At 52.9% G+C, this 23,235-nt stretch overlaps 1 protein-coding gene across 5 annotated transcripts; it reads right to left on the minus strand.

The window, feature by feature from the left end:
- Positions 1 to 10,918: 10,918 nt before the first annotated feature.
- NR4A2 (nuclear receptor subfamily 4 group A member 2) lies at positions 10,919 to 22,705 on the minus strand. 5 transcript variants are annotated; one of them, XM_083507844.1, is made up of 8 exons: positions 22,284 to 22,705; positions 20,329 to 20,451; positions 18,374 to 19,395; positions 16,377 to 16,506; positions 15,217 to 15,305; positions 13,750 to 13,952; positions 13,300 to 13,478; positions 10,919 to 12,476 (listed from the first exon to the last, which is right to left on the minus strand). In XM_083507844.1, the coding sequence occupies exons 3-8, from the start codon at positions 19,391 to 19,393 to the stop codon at positions 12,220 to 12,222; spliced, it is 1,878 nt and encodes a 625-aa protein (XP_083363970.1). In that variant the 5' UTR covers positions 19,394 to 19,395; positions 20,329 to 20,451; positions 22,284 to 22,705; the 3' UTR covers positions 10,919 to 12,219. The 5 variants fall into 5 exon arrangements, with proteins under 5 accessions (XP_083363970.1, XP_083363969.1, XP_083363971.1 ...); XM_083507843.1 differs by having other exon boundaries at positions 15,142 to 15,305; positions 22,284 to 22,655; XM_083507845.1 differs by having other exon boundaries at positions 15,142 to 15,305; positions 18,374 to 19,208; positions 22,284 to 22,628.
- Between the last annotated feature and the right edge of the window lie 530 nt (positions 22,706 to 23,235).

Genomic DNA, 23,235 nt, shown 5'->3' on the forward strand with positions numbered 1-23,235 from the left:
GGCACAGGGACTGGCCAAGGGTAGAGGTTGGTAGGGCAATGCCACATTTGCTCAAATGAACCAGTTTCCATTGGAACTAATAATGCCTAAACATCTACATTATTGACTGGCTGTCTGATGAAACAAGATTACTTCTCACCTCCCATGTAGAGTCATGATGATGTAGATCAGGCATCCCCAAACTCATCTCTCCAGCTGTTTTGGGACTACAACTCCCATCATCCCTAGCTAACAGGACCAGTGATCAAGGATGATGGGAATTGTAGTCCCAAAACAGCTGGAGGGCCGAGTTTGGGGGTGCCTGATGTAGATGCTGGAAACATGCAAGAGATCTGGGTTGAAAAGAGAAAAAGCACTAGCATGTTGATTAGAGACAATAATATTCCCATGCACTCACCACTTCCCTGTGCAGGAGAAGACCATAAGAGCCCTTTAAGGAAACATCAAGCATCACCACACCCACTCAAGAAAGTAAAGAGCTCTTCGGAATAGGATGACCATTGCCAGCTAGAGAAATGAGGGCTATAGGCACGGCTGGCCCAAGACATTTTGGCAACTGAGCTGTAATTCTGTGCCTCTGTGAATTACCAGCCCTCCCCCCAATATTTTAATCAAGTTGGCACCCCTGATACCCAGCTATCCATCAAGGCCTGGTAATTCTGGATGGGGAGAAGGCAGAATTAGTCTTCTCATCTTTGATTTTTTTGGGGGGGATGTTCAAATTGCTTCCTGTCTTCTTGGCATCCTCAAGCCTTGCAGGTCAGAACTCTGTTGGCAACCCTACAGCAAAGAGGAAGTGCATCCCCCTGAAATCAGGAGGACTTACTTCTGAGTAGGCAAAAGTACTTGGCCTCTGGTGGGAGAAGGGCCCTTATTTGCCATGGGGAGGATGGAACTACTCCTTCAGTCACTTCCTTCCCACTTCTCTAGTTAGGACCTACCTTGTTCCCGTCCCTCGGATGGAGACTAAGACCCCCCCCCCCTCGGGCAGGGACCTGGCCATACCTGTGCTCTGCAACAGCAGCTGCTAACACAACCGAAGGAAGCCACGAATCAGTATAACAATGGGAACATCCAAAACAGTAAGGCGCTCAGCCTTCCTCAACCAACCTCCTTCCGGAGGTTGGTTGGATTCCAACTCCCATCAGCCCCAATGGGCAAGGGGGACGATGGGAGGTCCCGTCCAACAACATCCGGGCAACTCCCAGTCTTGAACTAAAGCATCCTTAAGGTGCCAGAGGCTGTCCGGAGAATCCCAGGTGAATCAGAGGCGCACTTCTTACGCCCCGCCCTGCCCGGTCGGTTCTCTGTATTTTTCATGGTTGCCTGGTGTGCGGAAAAGATTCCTCTTTCGCCCAGGTGCGCAGCAGGCAAGGCTGAACCTATGGACTTTCAGCCTGTTGCAGGGGTGCCAACATGAATAAAATATTGAGTGGATAAAATCCACTTAATCGATCACAAGACACGCACACCATTTGAATGGCAATGCCCATCAGCTTTGGGGAGCCGCCCCCCCCAAAAAAATATTTCATGGTCTGCTGTGTTGCTCTTAAAAGCTCAAGAGCCCCGTCATTCCCTAGAAAGGAAATGCCCGTTTCACCGCGTAGTAGCAGCGTGTCCCACTAGACACTCTCAAATCCAGTGTGGACAGGGCTGCAGCCTGGATTTAGAGCGCCCGCGGCAGGTTCTCCACCTGCTCCAGGTTTCATCTTTCATTTGGCGCAAAGGAGCCCGCAACTCCCATTTGGTAGATGTCCGTTCCTTCTTTAGCTTCCCACTTTTGGGCCAAGGGACGTGAAGCAGATTCAAGGCAAGCCGCTGCGCTTGGAGAATCGCTCCGGAGCGGGTCAAAAGCCGAGTCTCCTACTCCAAGCCAAGCGGGGGCTGCAAAGCGCAGCGGCGGGTGGCTGGTGTGGGGTTGCGAGGGGATTGCAAAGTGCAGCGATCCGCTCGCCTCCTTTACTTGAGAGGAAGTCCTACTGACTGCAATGGGATTTACCCCCCACCCCGGTCGAGGTAATTTCATGCCAAGCAATCCGAGCCTATGCATGCATATTGCCGGGGGGGGGGCGGGGAGGTCCTACTCTGTTCAGTGGGACTTACTCAAAAGTCACAATGCGCAGGAACTGTAACCCAGCAGCGCAAGCCTCTGCATATTCGCCCAGAACTGAATCCCAATACAGTGGTACCTCGGGTTAAGTACTTAATTCGTCCCGGAGGTCCTTTCTTAACCTGAAACTGTTCTTAACCTGAAGCACCACTTTAGCTAATGGGGCCTCCTGCTGCTGCCGCGCCGCCGGAGCACGATTTCTGTTCTCATCCTGAAGCAAAGTTCTTAACCCGAGGTACTATTTCTGGGTTATCGGAGTCTGTAACCTGAAGCGTATATAACCTGAAGCGTATGTAACCCGAGGTACCACTGTAATTTCAAAGGGGACTCAGGGGGTGTTACCCTAACCAGGTTAACAAAACCTAACCAGGTCTACTCAGAAATGAACCCCGTTAAATTCAGTGTGGGTTACCCCCAGGTCAGTGTGGTTAAAACTGCAGCCTTACTCCAGGAAAGGGGGCAGAGATTTGCAACTTCTTCTGTCCCCAAACTGACTGAATCGGTGCCCGAGGATTCCAGAGGGTTTGCAAGAACTAACACCGCCTGCTTATTCAGAAACTGGATTCCAGTCAGTTCAGGGCTTGTTCCCTTTTCAGAGAGCATCAGATTCTGTGTGGAGGCTTATTTGGGAGCGAGCAAGACCCATTGAGCGGAGCAGATATTAGGGGTGAGCATGTATAGGACCTAGTTGCTGACATTTCTACGGTTCTTCTGTCCCACTTTGTAGCTTTTCCCAGATCTTCGGAAATCTAAAAATGGCTTGCTCGGTGAATGCGCCCCTTTGATTCGTTCGACAGCGGCAAAAGTTTGGGGAAGCGATAAAGTTACAGATGGGCACGATTATTCCAAAATTCTTGGGCGGGGTGGGGGTGGGTTCCGGACGGAAAAGAGCGAATCTCTCCTGTTCATTTCCCCTGCGATCGTGATGTCCGCCCTAGGCTAGTTTTAGACTTAAGCACTTTTGCCTCCTTAGCCTTACGCGCTGCAGAAATTAAGTCTCCTCTTTTCCCCCCAGTGGAACTTTTACCCCGGATACAAGATCTCAGTCGCAGACTCCCCCTTTGAAATTTAAATTTTAAATTAGATGCCATTCACCATCAAGACAATTTTAAGTTTAAAAATATTCTTGTAGCAGATGTGGTGCGATTGGTGGGATTGTGACCCACATAGCTACAGCCCGATCCTGTGCGCTTTAACGGGGAAGGCGATCCCACGGAGTACCAGGCGATCTACCACCCAACGCTGCGGCTTTTACCACCCGCGTACCCAGCAGGAGCTTCTCCCCTGGCCAAGCCCCATCGAAATGAACTGCCTGCGCAAGAGCAGTGTGGCAGGGGGCTTTTCACACGCGCAGCCCAGTCCCATTCATGTTTTTCAGGGGTAGCTCCTTCCCAGGAAATGTGCTTCCCTTTGACCCGATCCTATGCCCAGTTGCTGAGAAATACGCCTCTTCTGGTTTTCAAATGCGGTGTGCATTGCGCGGAACTCATTGGTGGAATAACAGAGAGGGGGTCCATTCGCCTTTGGGGCGCCCCTTAGATGCTGTTTTTAGCAGGCTATTGGGGCACGATTTGGCTAAAAATGGAGAGACGTCGGGGATGGGAGATTTCCTTAAGAGCCTTTCTCCCGCCTCCCTGGTAACAATTGCAGCCTCCTTTTGCAAAATAATAATATTTTTTAAAAAAAAAAAAATGGGTGCAACCAGACGAAACAGAGAAAGCTAGGGTCCTCTGGGCAGCAGGTGAGCCGAGGTTCGAGTGGCATCGCTCTTCCTCATTATTCCCCTCCTCCTGCTCTCCTTTTCTAACCAGTGGGGAACAGAGGCTGCCATTCACCCGCAGCCATAGCTCCTGCTTAGTTGGGACTGACGCGCAGGCCTCCCCGGGGCAAGCCGGGCTCCCTGCGCCGGCTGTGGTTACGCCTGATGGATGCATGGATGGATGGAGAAGGAGAGCCTTCGATCCGCTCTTCGCCGAGCCTTCGCGGGCCCCGACAGCTGCGCATTTTACCGAGTACTAGGCAATAAGCCTCCATCTGTCTAAGAACATGAGTTTCATCTTGAGTTCCATTCCCTGGCATTTCAAGGTTTCAATATGGTTTTCCTGGCTGCTTCTTTGCTGAAAAGCTTGACAAACACAGGCAGGTGTCCGCCTTTCCAAAAACCCGTCCATCCCCAAACAGCCCTTCCGATGCGCCTGATCCTAAAGCACTTTCGGGAGTCCAACGAGACTGACGCGCTGCTGTTTGAGCGATCCTGAACACGTTGACTCGGGACTCATCCCTACCGAGCTGAGACCGAGTTCAGACCCGAGTTTAGGAGGGTTGCAGAGACAGGCTGCAAGTCTGGGCGCGCTTACCTGAGAGTAAACCCTATGGGCCTCGGTCGGACTTAAATTCCTAACCAACGCCAATAAGATCAAGCGAGGATGCAACTGGGATTTTCCTTCAAATATCCCCTTGCAGCGGTCATCCAAATTACGGTGACATAGCTGAAGGGGTTTTTCGCCCTGTGACCTCCTGGCAACTGATGCAGGATCCAGCCAAAGTGAAGCTCTTTGCAACAGTTCAACCCCATGCCTGTTTACTCAGAAGTAAGTCCCGTTGAGTTCAACGGGACTTACTCTCAGGCAAGCGGGTCTCGGATTGCGACCTAAGTCTCCGTTGATTTCACTATGAAAGGTCAGATACATCCCACCCCACCCCACCCCACCACCGGTGAACTCAGCGGGATTTATAAAAGAGGCATAACTCAGTGGATTGGGCCCTGTGTTGTGAGTAGTATCAGTTCTGCCAGCATCCAGCCAGTTCTCCGAGGGCGGAGGAGAGACTCGCGGATGGAGAGCAGCTGCGGATCGCGGGACCTCCAATTGGAAGCGCTCTCTGCAAGCCACGCCCCTCCTCAATTCGAATTGTTCGAAAAGAGCTCGGTTGTTCCGCGGCAGAAACAGAAGGCGCGGAGACTTGGGAGGCCAGACGTGAAAGAAAACAGGCCTCCCTCCCAGCAACTCGAATAGTTGTGTAGGGTGTTCAGCGTGGCTGTGGCTGGTCGTGCAAGATGCGTAACTGTGAAGGGACCCGGAACCAAGCCCTCTTCTGCTTCGACTGGCTGCCTGTCGCTGTGGTCCAGTGAATATAGAGACGCCCGGTGTTGAACCCGCCGCCAGATCAGACCTGCCACTCTTATCTCTCAGGCTCAGCCCGAATGTCACCGCTGTCACAATCTCTCAAGCACTTCCTCGTCTGAAAAAAAGAGGATTTGCCCTACCTGGACGGGTTTTGTGGCGCCCAGCAAAAATGAAGTTGTTTTTTTGTTCGAGAGTGGGGCTATTTATATGCATCTTCCGCACTGACTGTGGGATAAGAAGAGGTGGCGGGGAGAAGAGGGGGAAACGGGCAGGACTCAGGTGCTCACCTGTGAAACTCATTCAAAGTGGCCTTTTAGAGAGATCGCTAGCCAGGTTGTGATTTAGGAAATGCAAAGCAGTTCGTAGGCGCACGGAAGAGAAAGGTTGCAAATACACATACGACTGGTTCCCGGTGGCAGAAACTGGGAAGGGTTTGAAACCTTGCGCTGCCGTTCGACTGGGATGCGGGAATCCTTGCGCGTATGCGGTGGATGGAAAGAAAGCAAAAATAAAATATATTTTTTTAAAAAAAAACACCACCGCTTTTGATGGGCTTGCTGAGGCATTTGGGAGATTCCCCGCCCCAACTGCCCGCCCCCGCCCGAAGTAGTGGCAGGGGCCATAGTTTCTGGCCACGTGTGGTTTGTGCGCCGATGGGGGAGTCATTCACTTGTGGCGCAAGTTTTGAGCAAAGCGCAACGGCGCCAGGTTCTGCGGAAAGGAGCGCTCTCACCTAGGGGTGTATACTTAAGGAGGTTGAACTCAACAAAAGACTGGCCAAGGGGTCAGGAGAGCAAGGTGGCAAAGAAAGGAAGGAAAATCGGTCCAGGATTTCACTTTCCACAAAGGGAAACAAAATATCCAAATCTGCCAGATACGGATATCAACTCTCCACCCGGTTTCCTCAGCTAAGCAGGCTTCCCCCCCCCCCATCGTGTTGGAAATTATCTGTGTTTAAATAAAAAAAAAATCTCTTTAAAATAAAAATCATAATGGCACAGGGCGAGAGCGCCCTTTTTGCTTACAGCATGAATAAAATCCCTTTCCTCGCAGGAGGCCAGGTGGGTTGATTTCTCAAAGGTGGAGGAGGGAGGCCGTTTGGCCCGACCCCGCCCTGCGTGCTGTGGCTCATTACGCACATCCCCTTTGGCTGTGAGAATGGAATGGTCCGCGGGGGTCGGGATAGGTGCGGGAGTCTCCGCCGTCCAGCGGCCAGAAAAGGTTGGGCAACGCGGAAGGGCGTCCGGCGCAACAGGTAGGGCAGCCTCAGCTGCGACCAGTTGCCCAACCGGGTCTCCCATTCGGGGGGGCGGGGGGAGGAAGATGGCTCCTCGAGCGCCCGCCTACTCACTCTCTGGCCCCCTTTTGCGCCGGGGAAGGAAGCTTCCCTGTGTTGTGATGAGGGCGGATGGTCACGTCTCCGGTCCCCAGGGACCGCCCGAGGGCCCCCGCTGTTATGACATGAGCCAAGGGACAGGTCTGCCCAGGAAGAAACAGACAGCGGGACCACGAAGTCGGTTTCCCTTATCCAGAAATCTGCTTGGGGTCAGAGAGAGTAACTCACCGGTCATACACTTCCCCAAACCCTTTCCTTCCTTTCCGGGTTAAGTCCCATTCAAGCTCATGGTAGTCAGTTCGCACCCCTAAAAACACACACACACACACACACACACACAAAAAGAAACACAAAAAAAACTTCTCTCGGGGTAAATCCCATTCAGGCTAATGGGAATCCGTTTCCCCGAGGCAAGCCCCCATTCAAGATCATGGGAACCAGTCGTGCCCCCCTATCGCTTCTTCCAAGGTAATCCCCATTCAAGATAATGGGGAGCAGTCCCCACACGCACACCCACTGCTTCCCTCGGGGGTAATCCTATTCAGGCAAATAGGAGTCATTTACCCCGGGGTTACCCTACGCAGGACTCGTGACCAGGCTGGCAGCCTCTCGAGAGATCTGCGACTGGGAGAAGGGCCTATTTATTTTCAGCCTTGAGAGCCACGCGCACAAGTGGATCCTTAAATCAAAAGCTCAGGCGAAGCCCCTCGCTGCGTCCCCAGCTTTCAGGCCGAGCCGAGACAGACGCTCGCTCAAGTACAAAGGGAATTATTCCCTTTGCAGCAGCTTCCCCTCTAGCCCCGCCAGAGGTAAGGCTGCGAACTCCCCGAGGCACGGGAGAGTTCAGCCTCTGGCCTCCAGGAGGCCGTGGCGGTGGGGTGAAGCGCCCGATGGAAAGAGCCTCGGGGTCCTCTCCTAGCCTTGCTAGGGCTGCCCCGTCCTGGAAATGGAACTTTCTTCTTACCTGTTCAATTGCATCCCTTGGGTTTGTTTGTTTGTTTGTTTGTTTGTTTGTTTGTTTGTTTTTACAGGAAAGGATCTCTAATGCTTTGTACTCCGCATTAGTTAATCCGGAATACTTACTACCTGCTCACCTTCCACGCCACGAATTGGGAAGGGTAGGCAATAGTCCCCTTAAACCTAAAAGCCCTGCATGCAAAGGGGAGGAGGGAATAATACCACGCTTTACCAGACCATAATCTTCCTTCCTTGCTCATATTACTGCAGTATTTTCGGGGGGTGCTGTATCCACGCCGGCCAGGCATTTTCTGAATAGGAACCCCTGCTTTCGGTAGGGTGGGTGGCATGGTGGTGGGGGAGATTTAATGGCGATAAGGACTCAACAAAATTCTCCCAGGTCTCTAACTTCCTGGACAATCCCCGGAGAGATTGAGGAACTCCGCGGGCTGCCCTCTCTTAAGATGTGTTGTGCAGTTAGATTGCCTTTTTCTTTTCTGGCGGCCAAGAAAGAGGGGGAGATTATTGGGGGAGGGGAACCCCTGGAACTGAAAATGTAATCCGCAGTCCTTCACAGTTTCCCCTCTGCGCGCCCAGGGGATTGCGAGGGGGTGAGGGGAGAAGGGACTACCGGGAGCGCCTCCCCAGGGTTTTGGGGAACTGCGCGCTGTCTCCCCAAGGTATTGCACCTGGGAAAGATGCCTCTGTCTCTCCTTCGCTGCCCTCCCTCCCGCGCCGTGTAAATAGACGGAGAAGTAAGTGATGGATCGGCCGCCCCAAAGAGAACCTGTGCGCTGGAATTGCCCCGGGGCACAGAGCGCCTCGACGACATTCCATCGGGGATGGAACGTCCCCATAGCCAATCGGGAGAGAGGGCACTGCAGGAAAGCCTTGGGATTGGCCAACAAGGAAAACAGCGCAATCCTATGCACTTCGTGGAGCTCACTCCCGGGTAAGTGAGTGGGTGCAATCCTATACCCACCTACCTGGGTGTAAGCCTCACTGAACTCAATGGGACTTGGTTCCGAGTAGACGCGCTCAGGAGGTAAATTCCTCGCTCCTGCGCCCAGTCATCCCAAGACCAAGGATGGAGACAGGAAAAGAGGAATCTGAATTATACTGAGCCAGACCCCTCCTCCATACCTAGCCCAGTATTGTTCGCACTGGCAGGCAGCGGCTGTCCAGGGTGTCAGTCTGAGGCTCTTCCAAGTTCTACCTGGCTGTGCTTGGGATTGAATATGGGGCTCTTTCCATGTGGGGAGCAGGTTCTCTGTCACTGAACGACGTCCCTTCCCCCAGATTTCTCTCTCTTGGAATGGGATTTATTCCTGTTCCGCCCCTAGGTTTCCTCTCCAAAGTTCACATGCCACCTTCCACCTTTCTCCTCTGAAAGGAGAAGAATCCGCTTGCTGTCTGGCTGACATGCCCAGAAAGTGCGCGCGGGCGGAAGCAATGACCACTGCTCCTGTGCTCCAAAACAGACGTGCCCATTGATGAAGGGTTGTGGGGCTTCTCTTCCTTAGAAGAGAGCAGGGAAGGGAGGGGGCGGGCTCTCTTTACCTTCCTCCTGAAATAACCCACATTCAGTTCGATAAAAGCTCTCCCCACAAAATTAGGCTAGATACATTTCCCCGGGTCAAGATCCTCTCGTAAAACCACTCTCTCTTTCCGCAATACTGCTTCCCCCGCCCAGAGACTTATTTAGGGTCTGGAGTAACTTGCCACCGCATCCCGGAACTCTGATTAATTGAGAAAGGGTTGGGGGGAGGGCGAAGGAAGGGTGCAACTAGTTTTCTTTTTAAATGCCCAAAGATGTCACTTATTTAAATCATTTCTTGCTTTCTTCGTAGCGCGCTCCCTTCAGAAGAATCTTTCACTACCACGTTAATAAGCTGCGTTGATTCTTTTAAAAATAATAGCAGCATTTTATTCAAGGAGGAATTGCAATGCACATCACAAGACTAATCTACAGAAGCTAAAACTAAGAGCATCTAGAGGCTTAGCAGATCAGATTACTGAAAACCCGGATCCTAAAGACTTCGACAAGAGATGCAACCCGATCCTAAGCTTATTATGGACTCGGCTGTAAATCCTGCTGAATGCAATGGGGTTTTATTCCAGAGAAAGAAATTGGAGCATTCATTTCCTATTCTCTTTATAGTTAACTGTTTCACAGTTACTTTAGAGCCAGCCCCTTCGAACTCTGTGGGACTTACTTCCGAGTAAAAGACGCTAAACATTTCGTTGGGCCCGGGCACACATGCACACGCCGTTTCCAAGATCCATCTCTCCAAATTTAACCCCTAGGGAAAGGGAAATAACTACTCCAGTTCTAAATAAGTTCTCAGAAGAAAGATACAAGCCGATCCTAAGGACGTTTATTTTTGCAGCACAACCTCCTTGAACTCAGCTGCCTGGTGGACCTGCTTAGGATCGGGCTGCAAATCTGACTATGACGAGGCGCGCGCGCAAGAGAGAGAGAGAGATACAAGCTCCGTTGCAGAAGCCATTTAACCAAGCGCAATCTATTTCCCTTTATCAACGGGCCATTTAAATAGCAGCGCATGTGACCCTAGACTTCTAGTGGCAGGGTTGAAATAAGGTGGCAAGAAATCTGCAGAGAAATCAAGCAGAGGAAGAAGAAGGCAGCTCGCGAGGTCTTCGCCTCGCCTCGCCAGTCTCCACTTGAGACTGCAAGTTCCGTCTCCGAAATCACAGCACCGCTTTTTAACATTCAAAAATATAACCATCACAAGAGCAACAATCCCAGCAGCAGCAAAATAAAAAAATAGGTGCTGTTTATTATTAATGTCACTGCCAGCTCCCTATATGGGCGTGGAGGCTGCCCTTTGATTAGACAGAAAAAAGACTGGATTCTGTTCGTTTACATGGATTTATTTGCTGTAAACATTAAAATTGTCTTTCTCAAAGAAAGAGTTTTTAGGGATAAAATGTCCAAGGCTAACTGTCATACACCATAACGGAGAGGGGCGGGGGTGGGGTTGTGGGGTGGAGAGGAGGCAGAAACCTAAGGAAGTGCCCTCCTGGAAATATACAAAGAAAAGAAAAAGAAAAACTACAGAATATGGCATTATATATATAGATATATATTAAAAAACTTCCTTACTGAAATGTAAAATAATATATTAACCGACAATTTTAGACATTTGTTTTTCAAAAAGAAAAATATACACCTTTTCCCAACCCCTCACACCCCCTCCAAAAAAACCAAAAAAAACCAAAACCCGAACACTCCCGAAATAAAAATTCAAAGTGCTCAGTTAATTTCCAGGGAGTTCTGTATATGAGATATAAGCACTCTGGAAACGGTGAAAACGCTCGTGGCATGCAAGACTTGGCTCCGCTTCAGACAACAAAATAATCAAGATATAAACTGTTTTCTTTTAATCAGCATCAACAATACATACGACACTTACAAACAAGGAATGCCGGACGGTGTTTACAAAGACGGGAAATAGGGGTCCCTGGCGAAAGGTGTTTTGTTTTTTCCGGGAAGTGGGCAGGTTGGGGTTTTAGGAAGGAAGAATCTGTTTGGATCTGTGTAACACGTGTGCCCACTTATTTTACAATTGAGAAAAACGTTCGAGGCTTCTTAGAGAACTACCAATCTTTATAAAATCTAGCAGACTACATAGTGTCTGAAATTACTATTTATAGAATATAGACATTACTGAAATAGCAAGTGCCTATAATAAACGTGGTCCTCCTAGAATGGCCCTGCTTTCTCTCGATTAGGTCTTGAATCGTCAACTTCTATCTATTTATTTCTTCAAGCTCCTTTGATTGATTCTCGTTATTCTTTACTTTCTCCTCCCCCCAACCCAACTCTCTTTTTAAAAAAAATTATTATTATTATCATTATTATTATTAGAATCGGTTTGAATAGCTTATTCATAAATAGGCACAGAATAGTTTTTTGTTTTCCTTTTAAAAAGAAAGAAAGAAAAAGCCAAACCGCATCTGGTGAAATGTACAATCCTTCGCCTTCTGTCGATTCATGCCGCCCCCGTCTCCCTCCCCACACCTTAACTGGTCGTCTATATATATATTACAGCTTTCCTTTACAGCAGAAAATGATTTTTTTATATATAAAAAAAGTCTTATGTGGGTTCCCTTAGTACACTCGCCTTCCGCAGTAGCTAAGGCTCAGCTTCCTTATCTCAAAAAGTCCTTCATCATAACCATCATCATCACCATAATAGCAGTAGGAAATTCTGTTTTCCCCCCTCCCTTTTTTTGTTTTGTTTCGGGGAGACCGGGATGTATGAAGGATACTGTTTGTCTGTTTTAGGCGATAATAAAAAGCTTGTACCATGGGGTTTGTGTGCAGTCCAAGGAACGGGATCCAGGGTGCCTATAGAGAGAGACCCCCACCCCAATGTCCAGTCTCTGTCCTTCAGGAGAGGCCAACCACAGTCTGAAGGGATGGGAGCCCAGCAGCACTCATAGGTGCTCCTCGCGGACCAGGTGGGTTAGTCAGGCCCCTTCATCTGTTTCCTTCCTTCCTTCCTTCCTTCCCCCTCGCTTCGAGGCTTTGAAAGTTCTTCACTTGGAAAGCTCAGCGGCAAAGAAGAGTCCCTTCCTCTCTTTCTCTTTCTCTTTCTCTCTCTGTCTCTTTCTTTCTTTCGTTTTTTCTTTCTCTCTCCCTCTCTCTCCCTCTCTCTTTTATTTTAAAAAGGTAGCGTGTCCAGGAAAAGTTTGTCGATTATTGCCGGCGGTGGCACCAAGTCTTCGAGTTTCAAGTAGAAGATGCGCTGCAGGCCTTGCGTGCAAAGCGTGCGCAGTTCCGGGAGCTTGCCCAGCAGTTTGGACAAGTAATTGGGCCGGTTCAAGCCGCCGTTGTTGAAAGTCACGTGGTCCTTGAGACAATTGACAATCTTGTTCTGCAGTTCCTCCACCCTCTTGGGTTCCTTCAGGCCGTGCCTCTCTGCAAGAGACAAGGGGCTTATTAGACTGGACGCAGTGTGTGTGTGTGTGTGTGTGTGTGTGTGTGTGTGGGGGGGGCCATCAGGCCTTGCCTAGAAGACGCAAACTTGCAGCTCCTTAATACCAGGAAGAAGCAACTCTCCACTTTAGCTGTGCCCTAGCTTGCAAAGGCTAGGCACTTCACCTGGGTGTAAATCTCGGAGAATCTCTTTTGAGAAGGCACGTGTAAAAATGGCACTGTCCAACTTCTTGGGCACACCGTATCGGGTGTCAACAGACCAGATTGGTACTTTTGAGTGTGCAAGAGGGTCTAACTGTGTAGCAATAGCTCAACACGAACACGCACTGTCTGAGGGTGGTTTTGTGCCTTGCATTTTCTATATTTGCAATCGTGAGAGCAGAGTTGTTATTCCGGATTCATTCAAGGCAGATCTGAAAGGGGCTAGGGATAAGAAGTCCATAAATATCCTCGCTCAGTCCAGCATAAAATGCAGGAGTTTATTGGCGAAGGAGGAATTCTAATGACGAATGTATGGTAATACTGTATTATCATAGGAATCAGGTGGAAAGTGTTGGGGTGAGTACTGTGGACTTTAAAATGCTGAATGAAAGGTTTCCGGTTTATATATGGCAATTCTAACTCTGCCTTAGCAAATTGTACAAATACGAGACAGACCGTCTTGGGTTGTAAGACTGCAAGCGAAGTGCGGATTCTGATTTGCATGGCTCACTTATAATGATGGGTGGGATGACGCAGTACTTCTTCCAAATTAATGAATCTGGAGGGGGGGGACCGATGGGGGGGGTAGGAGCCCAAAGCTCACCTGTCACCATGGCCAGCGCAGCAATGCAGGAAAAGGCGGAGATGTCGATGTTCATGTTCTGCAGGTTGGACGAGAACTCCACGATCGAGTCGATCCATTCGCCGAAGCCGCGGACGCACTGCAGCCGGTGCAGGACCACGCCGTTGCAAAAGATCAGCTTGCCTTCCACCGGGTTGGATCTGCCGGGGGAGTTCACCCAGGGGCGGAGAGACAGAGAGAAAGAGGCAAACAACTAATTACTCGCCGAGCAATAAACGGAGGGCTTAAGAGGCACCTAATTACCGAGGAGTTAATAAAACGCAGCTCAGCGGACCTTGAACGGCTCAGGATTTTCTCATCAGACTGGCAGGCAGGCATCCATCCACACATCCACAGGCGCGTGCAAACACCCAGGACTGCGCCGCCTCCGATCCCTGCCTAATTGTCCCGGCTCTGCCTCCTGTTGCCTACCTGTAGGCTAACCGTAGGACGAAGAGCTCCAAGAAAGCGGATTCAAAGAGCAGGTCCTGGTCCTGTTTGGGGAGATCGGTGAAGCCGGGGATCTTTTCCGCCCAGCCCCGGATGATTTCCATGGAGCCAGTCAAGAGATCGTAGAACTGCTGGATGTGCTGCGTGTCGTCGCCGCTCATCTGATAGTCCGGGTTAGCCTGGAACTGGAGTCGCCATTCCGGAGAAGAAGGAGAAACGGATGGGGAAAGATGGGAAGGGAAGGCAAGTGGGGGAGGAAGGAGAGAGAGAGAGGAAGAGACCCCAGCAATTTAATGAGGTTCTCTAAAATATATCGCCCGTGAAATTGCTAACCCCATTCCGAGGAAGGGAGCCTGGTTTTTATAACAATTAAACCTCGCTCTGACCAGTAAGGAAATTAAGATGTTCCAGGGCAATTAATTCAATTAGGGGTGGTGCTAGGAAGGTGGAAATTGCCGTGGCCAAGAAGGGTCGGCTTAGCAGAGGCGCCCTGGGAAAGCGCCCCGAAGGACCCGCCAGGAGGGGAAATCCAAGCAGCCCCTGGTTTTATTTTTTTGCCTCTGGAAAGGCGAGTGTCGTAGGATGGGTGCGCTGGTGACACTAGGAAGGAATCCTCTTGTACACACAGGCCCGTATGTGTCGTGAAACACACACACACACTTGTATAAGCACATATGTCTAAGAAGATAAAACACATCCACGCAAGTGTCTGTCCCCATCATTTTATTTAATTTTCATTATTCAGACATATACACGTGTGTCGTGTCCCTGTTGGGGTGCAGAAGCACAGAAGGACCGGGTAATAATAATAATAATAAAGCTAGCGTTATGCGGTATGGACAGGGAAAGAGGGAGATCCCAATCGGCAAACCCTCCTCTCTCTTCCCCCACAAACCAGAATGAGCCAAAATATATACCCTGAATGAGCTCCCCAAAGCATTTCGGATAAGGAACTCCACTAAGGCCAGTGTATGTGCTGTCTCCAATAATGACTTTGAGGATCAGGCCTAACAGGTCGGTCCTACTCGCCGTTACTTCGAGAGTAGATCTTTCCTGATTCACTTCCCTAAGCATCCTAAGCAAATCCTAGCGGAATCAAAGGCCTCTCTTAGAAGCAGATGTGGGCAAGGCGTTGTTTCTAAGGCGTAAACCTCCCCCTCACATCCACCCCTGCCCCCGACCCACACCACAATCCTCGGCCCTGATGTATCTTAAGAGCAGTGCTCCAATATCCCCGCGGTTTCTTGGCAACAGCTTTAGGGCAAAGGGTCTCTCTCCTCCCAAACAGAGAAATGGCCTCGCTACGGACTAGCCGCGTGCTCAGCGCGTCCCCCCGCGAGGCGGACCCTTCGGCGAATGTTGTCTCCAGCTTACCCTGGAATAGTCCAGGCTGGTCATAGCCGGGTTGGAGTCGACATGGGCTCTCACCAGGGCACTGATCAGACTCACCGGGGGCGACGGGGGAGAGGGCTCCTGGGGGCTCTTCGGTTTCGACGGCAAGCGACCCCGCCGGCCTTTTAAACTGTCTGTGCGAACCACTGCAAAAGAGAGAGCTGGTCAACTCGCCCGGCCAGAGAGGGAGCAGCTTCTGAACAGGAAAGCGAAGAAGCCCTGACATCCCTGACGCGACCACCACCTCCGCCCCCCGGGAATGCAGTGCCCATAATTTCTTCGACGGCACCAGGAAGCCTCCAACACAAAGGTGTCCAGAGTTCCCACTGAATGGATATTCCTTTATTTGCTTTTCGTCTTGTGCGTATGTGCGCGCGGGAGCAAAAGTTGCTTGTTAAAAGGAACCACCAGTGTATAGTAAACGTCCTTGTGGATGGAAATCTCGACTCTGAAATTGGGGTGGAGCGGTGTAGCTTCTGTGAGCCAGGAATGGGCCTCAGCATTTTGTTCGGTCTTAGCCAGTGCTATTTTTCTAGAAAAACAGGTGCCGAAACTCACTCTAAACACTTCCCAGCTGAGAGGTGCCGGCACTCACCCGAGAGTTCCGGTGACTTACCCCTGGGGGAAAAAGCCCTGGCCTTAGCCATGATATGAATGACATTCTTGTTTAGGAAAGAGTGCATCTGAGCCTTGGCAAAATCCCAACCCTGCCTCTACTCTCTTTGCCCTGGGATGCCTCCTCCTTCACATCTTAGACGTAAGGAACCTCTGCCTGGCTCCGTTCACGTCTAGGATGAAGGCCATCCGGTTCCAGAGAGGGGGCAATAACCGCCTCTGCTTCTTCGATGTCATCCCAAGCTCCCTGGGCAGTTAAGGCCTCTGCTTGCCTATTTATTTACTTCTCTGGGAGATTCCCCTGCGAGTCAGTGTGTGTAGGCGCTCGACTGTGGTCGTCGAAGGACCATGGTCCCAGAGCTTTCCGCTATCTCTGCAGGTTTACTGAAAAGCCTCCCCAGGCTTGCATTCATTTGCATAGGACTGAATAAGGCCCGAACGCTGCTGGGACGCGGACGTTCTCCGACGTGGCGAACGGGAAAGGAAGTGTGCGCGTCCGCGCTTCCTTCTCGCATCTGTGGCTGGTGGCTACTCCGAGGACCAGCCCGCCCCCCTCCCGCTCCCAGTCATCCCGGCAGCCCCTCCCCCCCCGCAAGCGGTACCTTCTTTGACCATGCCGACTGCCAGGCACTTCTGAAAGCGACAGTACTGGCACCGATTCCGGCGGCGTTTGTCCACGGGGCAGTTTTTATTCGCTAGGCAAACATACTTGGCGTTTTTCTGGACGGTGCGCTGCGGAAAAGAGGGGAGGAGATTGGGGTGGGGGAGTCCAAAGGAGGCGCCCTCGGTTAAATTCCCTGCACAGCGCCTCGCCATTTCCCCCTCCCACCCCCTCTCGCTCGCCTTCCCCTTCCCCTCCAGCCCTTCTTCTTTTCCAAGGCATTTATCTCGAAACAAATGGGAAGCGAGCGCGCCGGCCCCGCAGCTCCTTGCCGATGCTTGATATGCCAAGCGGAGGAGAGAGGAGACGTTCGGTAAATACAAATCCGTGGGCATTCATATTATTTACATTCCTCCGAGACCTTCTCTCTTTCAAATGATAAGATTATTCAATCAGAATGGGGGAAATAAAGAGATCACTTAATTTGACCATAGGGAATTCCGTTCCACTTGGTTAGCTTAGACACGGTTCTCTGTCCTAACCAATTTCAATCCGAAGGCAAAAGGCGAGCGCATGCAAATAGCTCCCTTCGCCCGCCCGCCCGGCCTCTGTTCGCCTCTCCTTTAGGGAGAGGAAGGAGGGAAATGGTGTTGTTGTTGTTGTTTTAAAGAGAGTGGGTTGGGCGACGAAAGCTGCCTGGGGAGGACAGCGACTTTCTGACACATGGACCACAGTTTTTCCTTCCTCTTTTCCCCAGGTGATGGGCTGCCTGTAGAGATTCTGAGCAGGCCTCAGGATGCAGAGTCGAGCGCATTAAAATATTAAAAACCCACCCTCATGCAACAGCGCCGGAGTGCGCTCCTAAATTCCTGGTTTGGCTTGATCCCCCTGGTACGCTTTGAGTCGGGTTGGGGCAGAGAAAGAGGTCTGGGGCTTGGCGGCGCTTTTTCTCCCCTGATTCCAAAAGCACGTCTCCGAAATCCTGATTTTTCCTGACTCCCTTGGTCAAGCAACCGGGCATCTTTTGGCCCTTGTGGTCTCCGCAGTGCCCAGGAGCAGTGCCCACAATAAACCCTGGCGACAGAGGAGCTGGGTGGGGTTTCTTCCCCACTTCTCCCACTTTCATAAAGATTATCCGCCGTAACGGATTGTCCGTCCTTAACATATTCAGCAACAGAGTAGGACAAAAGCGTGGTCAACAAGAAAATAAATAAATAAAGTTGCGCTTGGCCAACTCTTCCGACGGCTGGGAAACGCGGGGTGGGGGAGGGGAACCCCAAATCTCTACTTTTGGCAGAGAGTTTAGACTAAAAGGGGCGATTGTAAATATCTGAGCTAGGAATATAAGCGTCTGGCGTTTCTGAAGCGCGTGTCAATATTCTCACGTAGGGAGACGAAAAAGGTGATTTAAACTGTGACTTTCTCAAGTCAAGGATTCGAAGGAGATTTGGGGACAGGTGAGTCGCGAACTGGTGGGAGAGTTTATGCCGCTTGAATAGGGCCCGATCCTATCTATGCGCGCTGGGACGCCTGGCGCGATTACCAGCTTGTCTCTCTTTAGGATGCAAAGGGAAGAGAACCAGGACTGAAGTTTATTCTGGGTTCATGAACCCTGAGCGCAAGTGTGAGGCTGCCCGCCATAGGGCTTCCTTCCTTTCAGGGCTGTCCAAGGCCGGGCGTCTAATGCGGAGTGGCAATTATCATACCAGGCTAAAACAGCCAGGTGTGGATTCCAATTTGCGGGGGCGGGGCCTCGGCCTAGATTGGGAGAGCGAAGAAGGGATCTATCCATCAGTGCCTTGGAGGAAGGAGCGATGGATGGGCACAGAGGACAGGATAGATACAGGGGAGGGAGGGATGCGGGGATGGAGAGCTGCGCTAGCGGCTCGGCAGCTGGAGAGACGGCCGGCGCAAAATCTGGTCCTCCTCCTCCATCACCACTGACACAGAAGCCCTCCCCCCGCCCCCTGTCGCGGCTCCTTAGCAGCAGCATCTCACCTTGAAGAAGCCTTTGCAGCCCTCGCAGGTGCGCACGCCGTAGTGCTGGCAGGCAGCGTTGTCTCCGCAGACGGCGCAGAGCCCCTCGTTGGAGGGCGAGCCCCGCGAGGGCGGCGACGGCACCTGGGCGTCCAGGAGCTGCGAAGCGTGCCCGATCTGCAGCCCGGGGAAGCCGACGGCGGCGGCCTGCTTGCGGATGGGGTTGGGCAGGGCGAAGGGCTGCCCGTCGTGGTGGTGGTGATGGTGGTGGGGCCCGCCGGGCTCGCCGTTGAGCGGCAGGGTGTGCAGGGGCCCGTCGAAGCGCATCTGGCAGCTGCCCACTGGCGTGCCTGGCGGAGACTGCTTGAAGGAGAAGAGCGAGAGGCGCGGCACGGCCGTCGGGGCCACCGCTTTGTGCATCCCGCCGCCGCCGCCGCCCCCGACGGCCGCCGCTCCGCCGTAGGCCTGCGCGTGGTGGTGATGGTGGTGGTGATGGTGGTGGTGGTGGAAGCCGTGCAGGGGCCCCGCCTCGTCCCACACGCTCTGCCCGGGGGCGAAGCCCGCGGTCGGGGCTGGCGGCGACGAGCACGGCTTGTAGTAGACGGCCAGCTCGTCGGGCTGCTGCGGCCCGGCGGCGGGCGGCGGCTGCTGGGGCGGCGGAGGGGGGTAGCCGTGCGCGTGGCCGTGCAGGGGCAGCTCCTCGACCTTGATGGAGGGCGGCGGGGGCGGCGGCGGGGGTGGCGGAGGCGGAGGCGGCGGCTGCGAGGGCATTTGGTACAGGCAAGGCGGCTTGACGTCGTAGCCCGCGGCGGCTGCGGCGGCGGCGGCGCCGTAGTTGTCCATGAACGTACTGAAGCTGGGGAGAGAAGTGGTGGCAGTGATTTCAGTGTTGGTCAGGTCCATGCTAAACTTGACAAACTCGGGCGTTAAGAAGTCCGAGCTGTACTCCCCGGCAGCCGCCGAGTGGTGGTAAGCGTAGCTCTGCGTGGCCGGGCTGGCTCCTTGCGGCGAGGACCCGAACTGAGCCTGGACGCAGGGCATGGCTGCAAACGAGACACGGCACAACAACAACAACATGGCTCAGCTGGGGGGTCAGGGTGGTTAGCTGCTGCGCAGCAACAAGCCCCCGAAGGGGAAAACCCGACCGCCCACACCGCCCGCCCACACCGCCAAGCTCCCTCCTTGCGCCTCCCCACCAACCACCGCCCTCGCGTCGGGGAATGGGGTTCGGGTGGAAGAAGATGAAGGGCGCTGGAGGAGGAGGAGGGGAAGTGGGAAGTGGGGCAGCAAGGGGAGAAAGCCGGGCTGAGATGGCAGGACAGAAGAGCGGGGGAAGGAGGAAATTCGACGTGGCCCACCGGCAGGGCGAAAAAAGCTGGCAGCAAAAGGGAGGCTGCAGTGGGGAAGATGGACAGAGAGAGTAGGAGTAGGAGTAGGAGTAGGAGTAGGAGTAGGAGAAGAAGAAGAAGAAGAAGAAGAAGAAGAAGAAGAAGAAGAAGAAGAAGAAGAAGGAGAGACAGGGAGCTGGGCGATGGGGAGGTGGGTCAGGCAGAGAAAGAGGTAGGGAAGAGGTCGTGGCGTGTAGAGGTGGGGATGGAGGAGAGAAGAGGGGCAGAGAGGGGGAAGGAAGGACTGATCGTGGGGAAGAGGGATGGGAACGATCCCCTCTAAGCAGAGAAAAGCCCCGCAGGCAAGCCCAACAAGGGCCGTCTGATAGCTGTCAGTGCTTGGGCTGCGGAAGGTGTAGCCCGCATATCCCTCCCCCCCACATCGCCCCAATATATTTCCCCCTCCCTCTCTCCCTGCACATCAGATCTCTCCTTCCCATTCCCCTTCCCCTCCCCCTCCCCAAATTGTGCCTAAGCCCATCTCTCCGGACTTGCCCCATGTCTCAGTTTTCAGGTCCCCAGGAAAGGAGCGTTTGGGGATCTGGAGAAGGACGATGGATGGATGCAAATAGCCAGGGACTCACCCACCTTCAGCCGAGTGCGAGGCGTTTTCGGGGGGGCTAAAGGCGGACAGCGTCGGAATTCAATGGAGGGACAGGTTGCCAAGACGGGAGGGAAGCGCTGCGGACTCCAGAGTGACCCGGGTGCTCCCTGGAAAGCACAAGAAGAGCGGGAGGGAAACAAACACAGAGAGGAGAGGAGGGGAGGGGAAAAAAAACTTGTTACTCTTTCAGCCTCACTTGGAAAGGACTAGGAGGGGAAGATGCGGCTGCCAAGGGACTCGATCCCCAACCCCTGGGAAGAGAGCAGGACTTCCTCGAAAGCCCAAGGCAGGGCAGGGGGCACCGAAAGTTTGGGGGCATTAGAACCTTAATATGTGTGGGCAGATGAGGGTGGAGATGTAAGGAGAAAACTTGCTTTGTGTTAGAAAATCTAAAGTAGCTGTCACGCGTGTCATTTTTTCCTCACTGTATATAACAAAAGTGCAATGAAATTTGCTTTGATTCCTCCTCTTACTTCTTAGTAGTGTATGTCTAAGTCTATCCATATGTACACGCAGACAGGTTATCAAATGCCCCAAGATTGACAGCTTACTCGGAAGTACTTCAGTCATTAGGAAATTAGACACTTAAGAAAATGTCCTTAGGGTGTGTGTGTGTATATATTATAGATAGATAGATAGATAGATAGATAGATAGATACACACACATACACACACACACACACACACACACACACACATTAAATGGCGACTCCCACATCTCCCCCTCCTTCCCTTTCCTCTAGAAATTCCGCTGGACTGTAGGAAAAGGAGAAAAACAGCCATAAAGCGAATTAATTAAAAGGCACGCGCGCGCACAATGAGGAAGGCAATTAAAGAGCAAAGCAGCTCCGTCCATGACAGTCCCCGAAGCTGCAGGCGGAACAGGGCGAAAGGGCGCCCAAGGGACGCGCGCGCGCCGACAAAGTAGCAAATCTGAAGAGAAAGGGATCCCTCTCTCAACTCTTCCGGATGGCTTTCGGAACTGACCCACGTCTAAGGGGCGGGAGGGTGGCTGGCTTTTCCCGACCACTACATCCCCAAACACAGTTTCTCTAGATCTACAATGAAAACAGCGCCGGAAAGTTCGACAACTGAAGCCAGGCAGCCGGCCCGCCAAAGGGACTCTCCTCTTTGCGCCCACTCCAGATGCGTGTCCCCGGCATGCCCTAATTCGAATTCCATCCGAAGCAAAGGGTCTCTTCATCTGTCAGCTAGTTTAGCCCCTGACACCCTCTTCCTCTTCTTCTTCTTCCCCTTCCTCCTGCTCTCCTCCGAATTTGGAAGGGATTTCCCTCACCGGATCGACTCCCGCGCCGTCCCTGCTAGGTCAGGGGGCCGGCATCCCCCCTCCCGGTGTTACAAAGCCGCGTGCGTTACACTAATTTAAACCCCCCACCAACCTCCGGCAGTAATAAAACCTTGAAAGGCGACGACGCGCTGGCTAAGCTTCTCAACTGGCGGAGATCAAAGTCGTTCCCAAGCAACACACATCCGCCCAGCAACTTTTCTCCCTCTCCAATTGAACCCTGGACCAAAATCATAAGAAAATAATAATATAAACCCCCACACACCGAGGATCTTAACCCGCAAGGTTGCGGCACCAAGTCCAGAAGAGGCGAGCAGACTAAACCCAAAGTTGACGTTCCCCACCTTATAATAACTGGAAACAGCCGGTTAGGAATATAGGGGGGAGGGCACTGGTTGGAAGAACCCCCGACCTGAAGGCCGAACAGCGAGGTCTTTCTTTCTAGGAAGAACATTTGGAAGAAAACCTCCTGCACAACGTGTTACTATTTCCTTCCTTGCCCCCCCCCCCACGTCTCCAGTCTCCCACCCCCCGCTACTTTCCCTCGCCTTTGAGAAACCCGGGCAGCGCATCCAGATGGCAGTTAAGCCGAGAGTGCCGCCCCCACCCCCAGACCCGGCGCGATCCACTTACTTGTTGGGCTGTGGCTGTTTCATTCATTCACCGGTGGGGAGTAGTAGCTCCGATTCCCAGGGGCGGGTGGGCGAGGTAAAGCGAGCGAGCGAGCGGAGAGCAAGCGAGAGCGCGCGATCCCCGGCTGCTGCTGCGGCGGCGGCGACGTCTTCTCGGTCGCTCTCTCCGCCTGCCTGCCTGCCTGGCTGGCTGCTTGGCTGCCGGGCTGCCTGTCTCCCGCACGCGCGCCCCCTCCGCGCCCGCCTCGCCTCTCCTCTCGGCGCCGGGCGCCACGCACTCCTTCTCTCTCCAGGAAGTGCGGCGCGAGAGCGCAGCGCGGGGCGAGCAAGCCGGACGGACTGGCCCTTGCCTGCAATGTGCCTTTGTTTATGTGGGCTCCCTTTTGCCCAGCCAACATGCACCTCGAGTCTCCAAGCGTCAGTGCACGTCAGTGCCGCCCGCCCAATCAGCCGGGCCAGGGGCTGGATCGCTCCGTACCGTTGGCTAGCGCTCGCTTTGGTAAATTTCCGACGTGACATCACCAAGAGTGGCGCTTTTAAGGTGGGAAGCAACTCGCCGCCTCGCTCGCCTGCCTGCTTGCTTTCCCGCCTGCCAAGCTGGGAGCTGCTTTGGGCCAAAAGAGGGGCAGGGCTCGCCACTTTCCCCTCTCTTTCTGCCCCCCACCCCACCTCTTCTGGTACACCCCCGATGTCCGAGATTGTAAACAAAGAGAGAAGCCTACTTCCCTCTCCCCGCCCCCTGTTGTCACCGACCAAGCCCAGACAGCTGTCAATCGAGATCTCCCCCACTCCCGCCCCTTCGCTGCCACGCGGGTTCATTTTATCTCACAGGAAATCCTAGGACGGTAGAGTTGGAAGGGACCACGAAGGGCATCTAGTCCGACCCGCTGCAAGGCAGGGGTCTTCTGCTCAACGTGGGGCCCCCAACCCACGTCCCCGAGATTTAAGAGTAT

Source organism: Podarcis liolepis, assembly GCF_965112155.1.
Source record: "Podarcis liolepis genome assembly, chromosome: 1".
Classification (NCBI taxonomy): Eukaryota; Metazoa; Chordata; class Lepidosauria; order Squamata; family Lacertidae; genus Podarcis; species Podarcis liolepis.

Coding starts and splice junctions, on each gene's coding strand:
- NR4A2 (XM_083507841.1), bottom strand. CDS start 22,310: ATGAATGAAACAGCCACAGCCCAACAA. Junction 13,479..13,749: donor GTCCTACGGTTAGCCTACAG/GTAGGCAACAGG, acceptor CTCCCCCGGCAG/ATCCAACCCGGTGGAAGGCA. Junction 12,477..13,299: donor TGCGCTGGCCATGGTGACAG/GTGAGCTTTGGG, acceptor TGTCTCTTGCAG/AGAGGCACGGCCTGAAGGAA.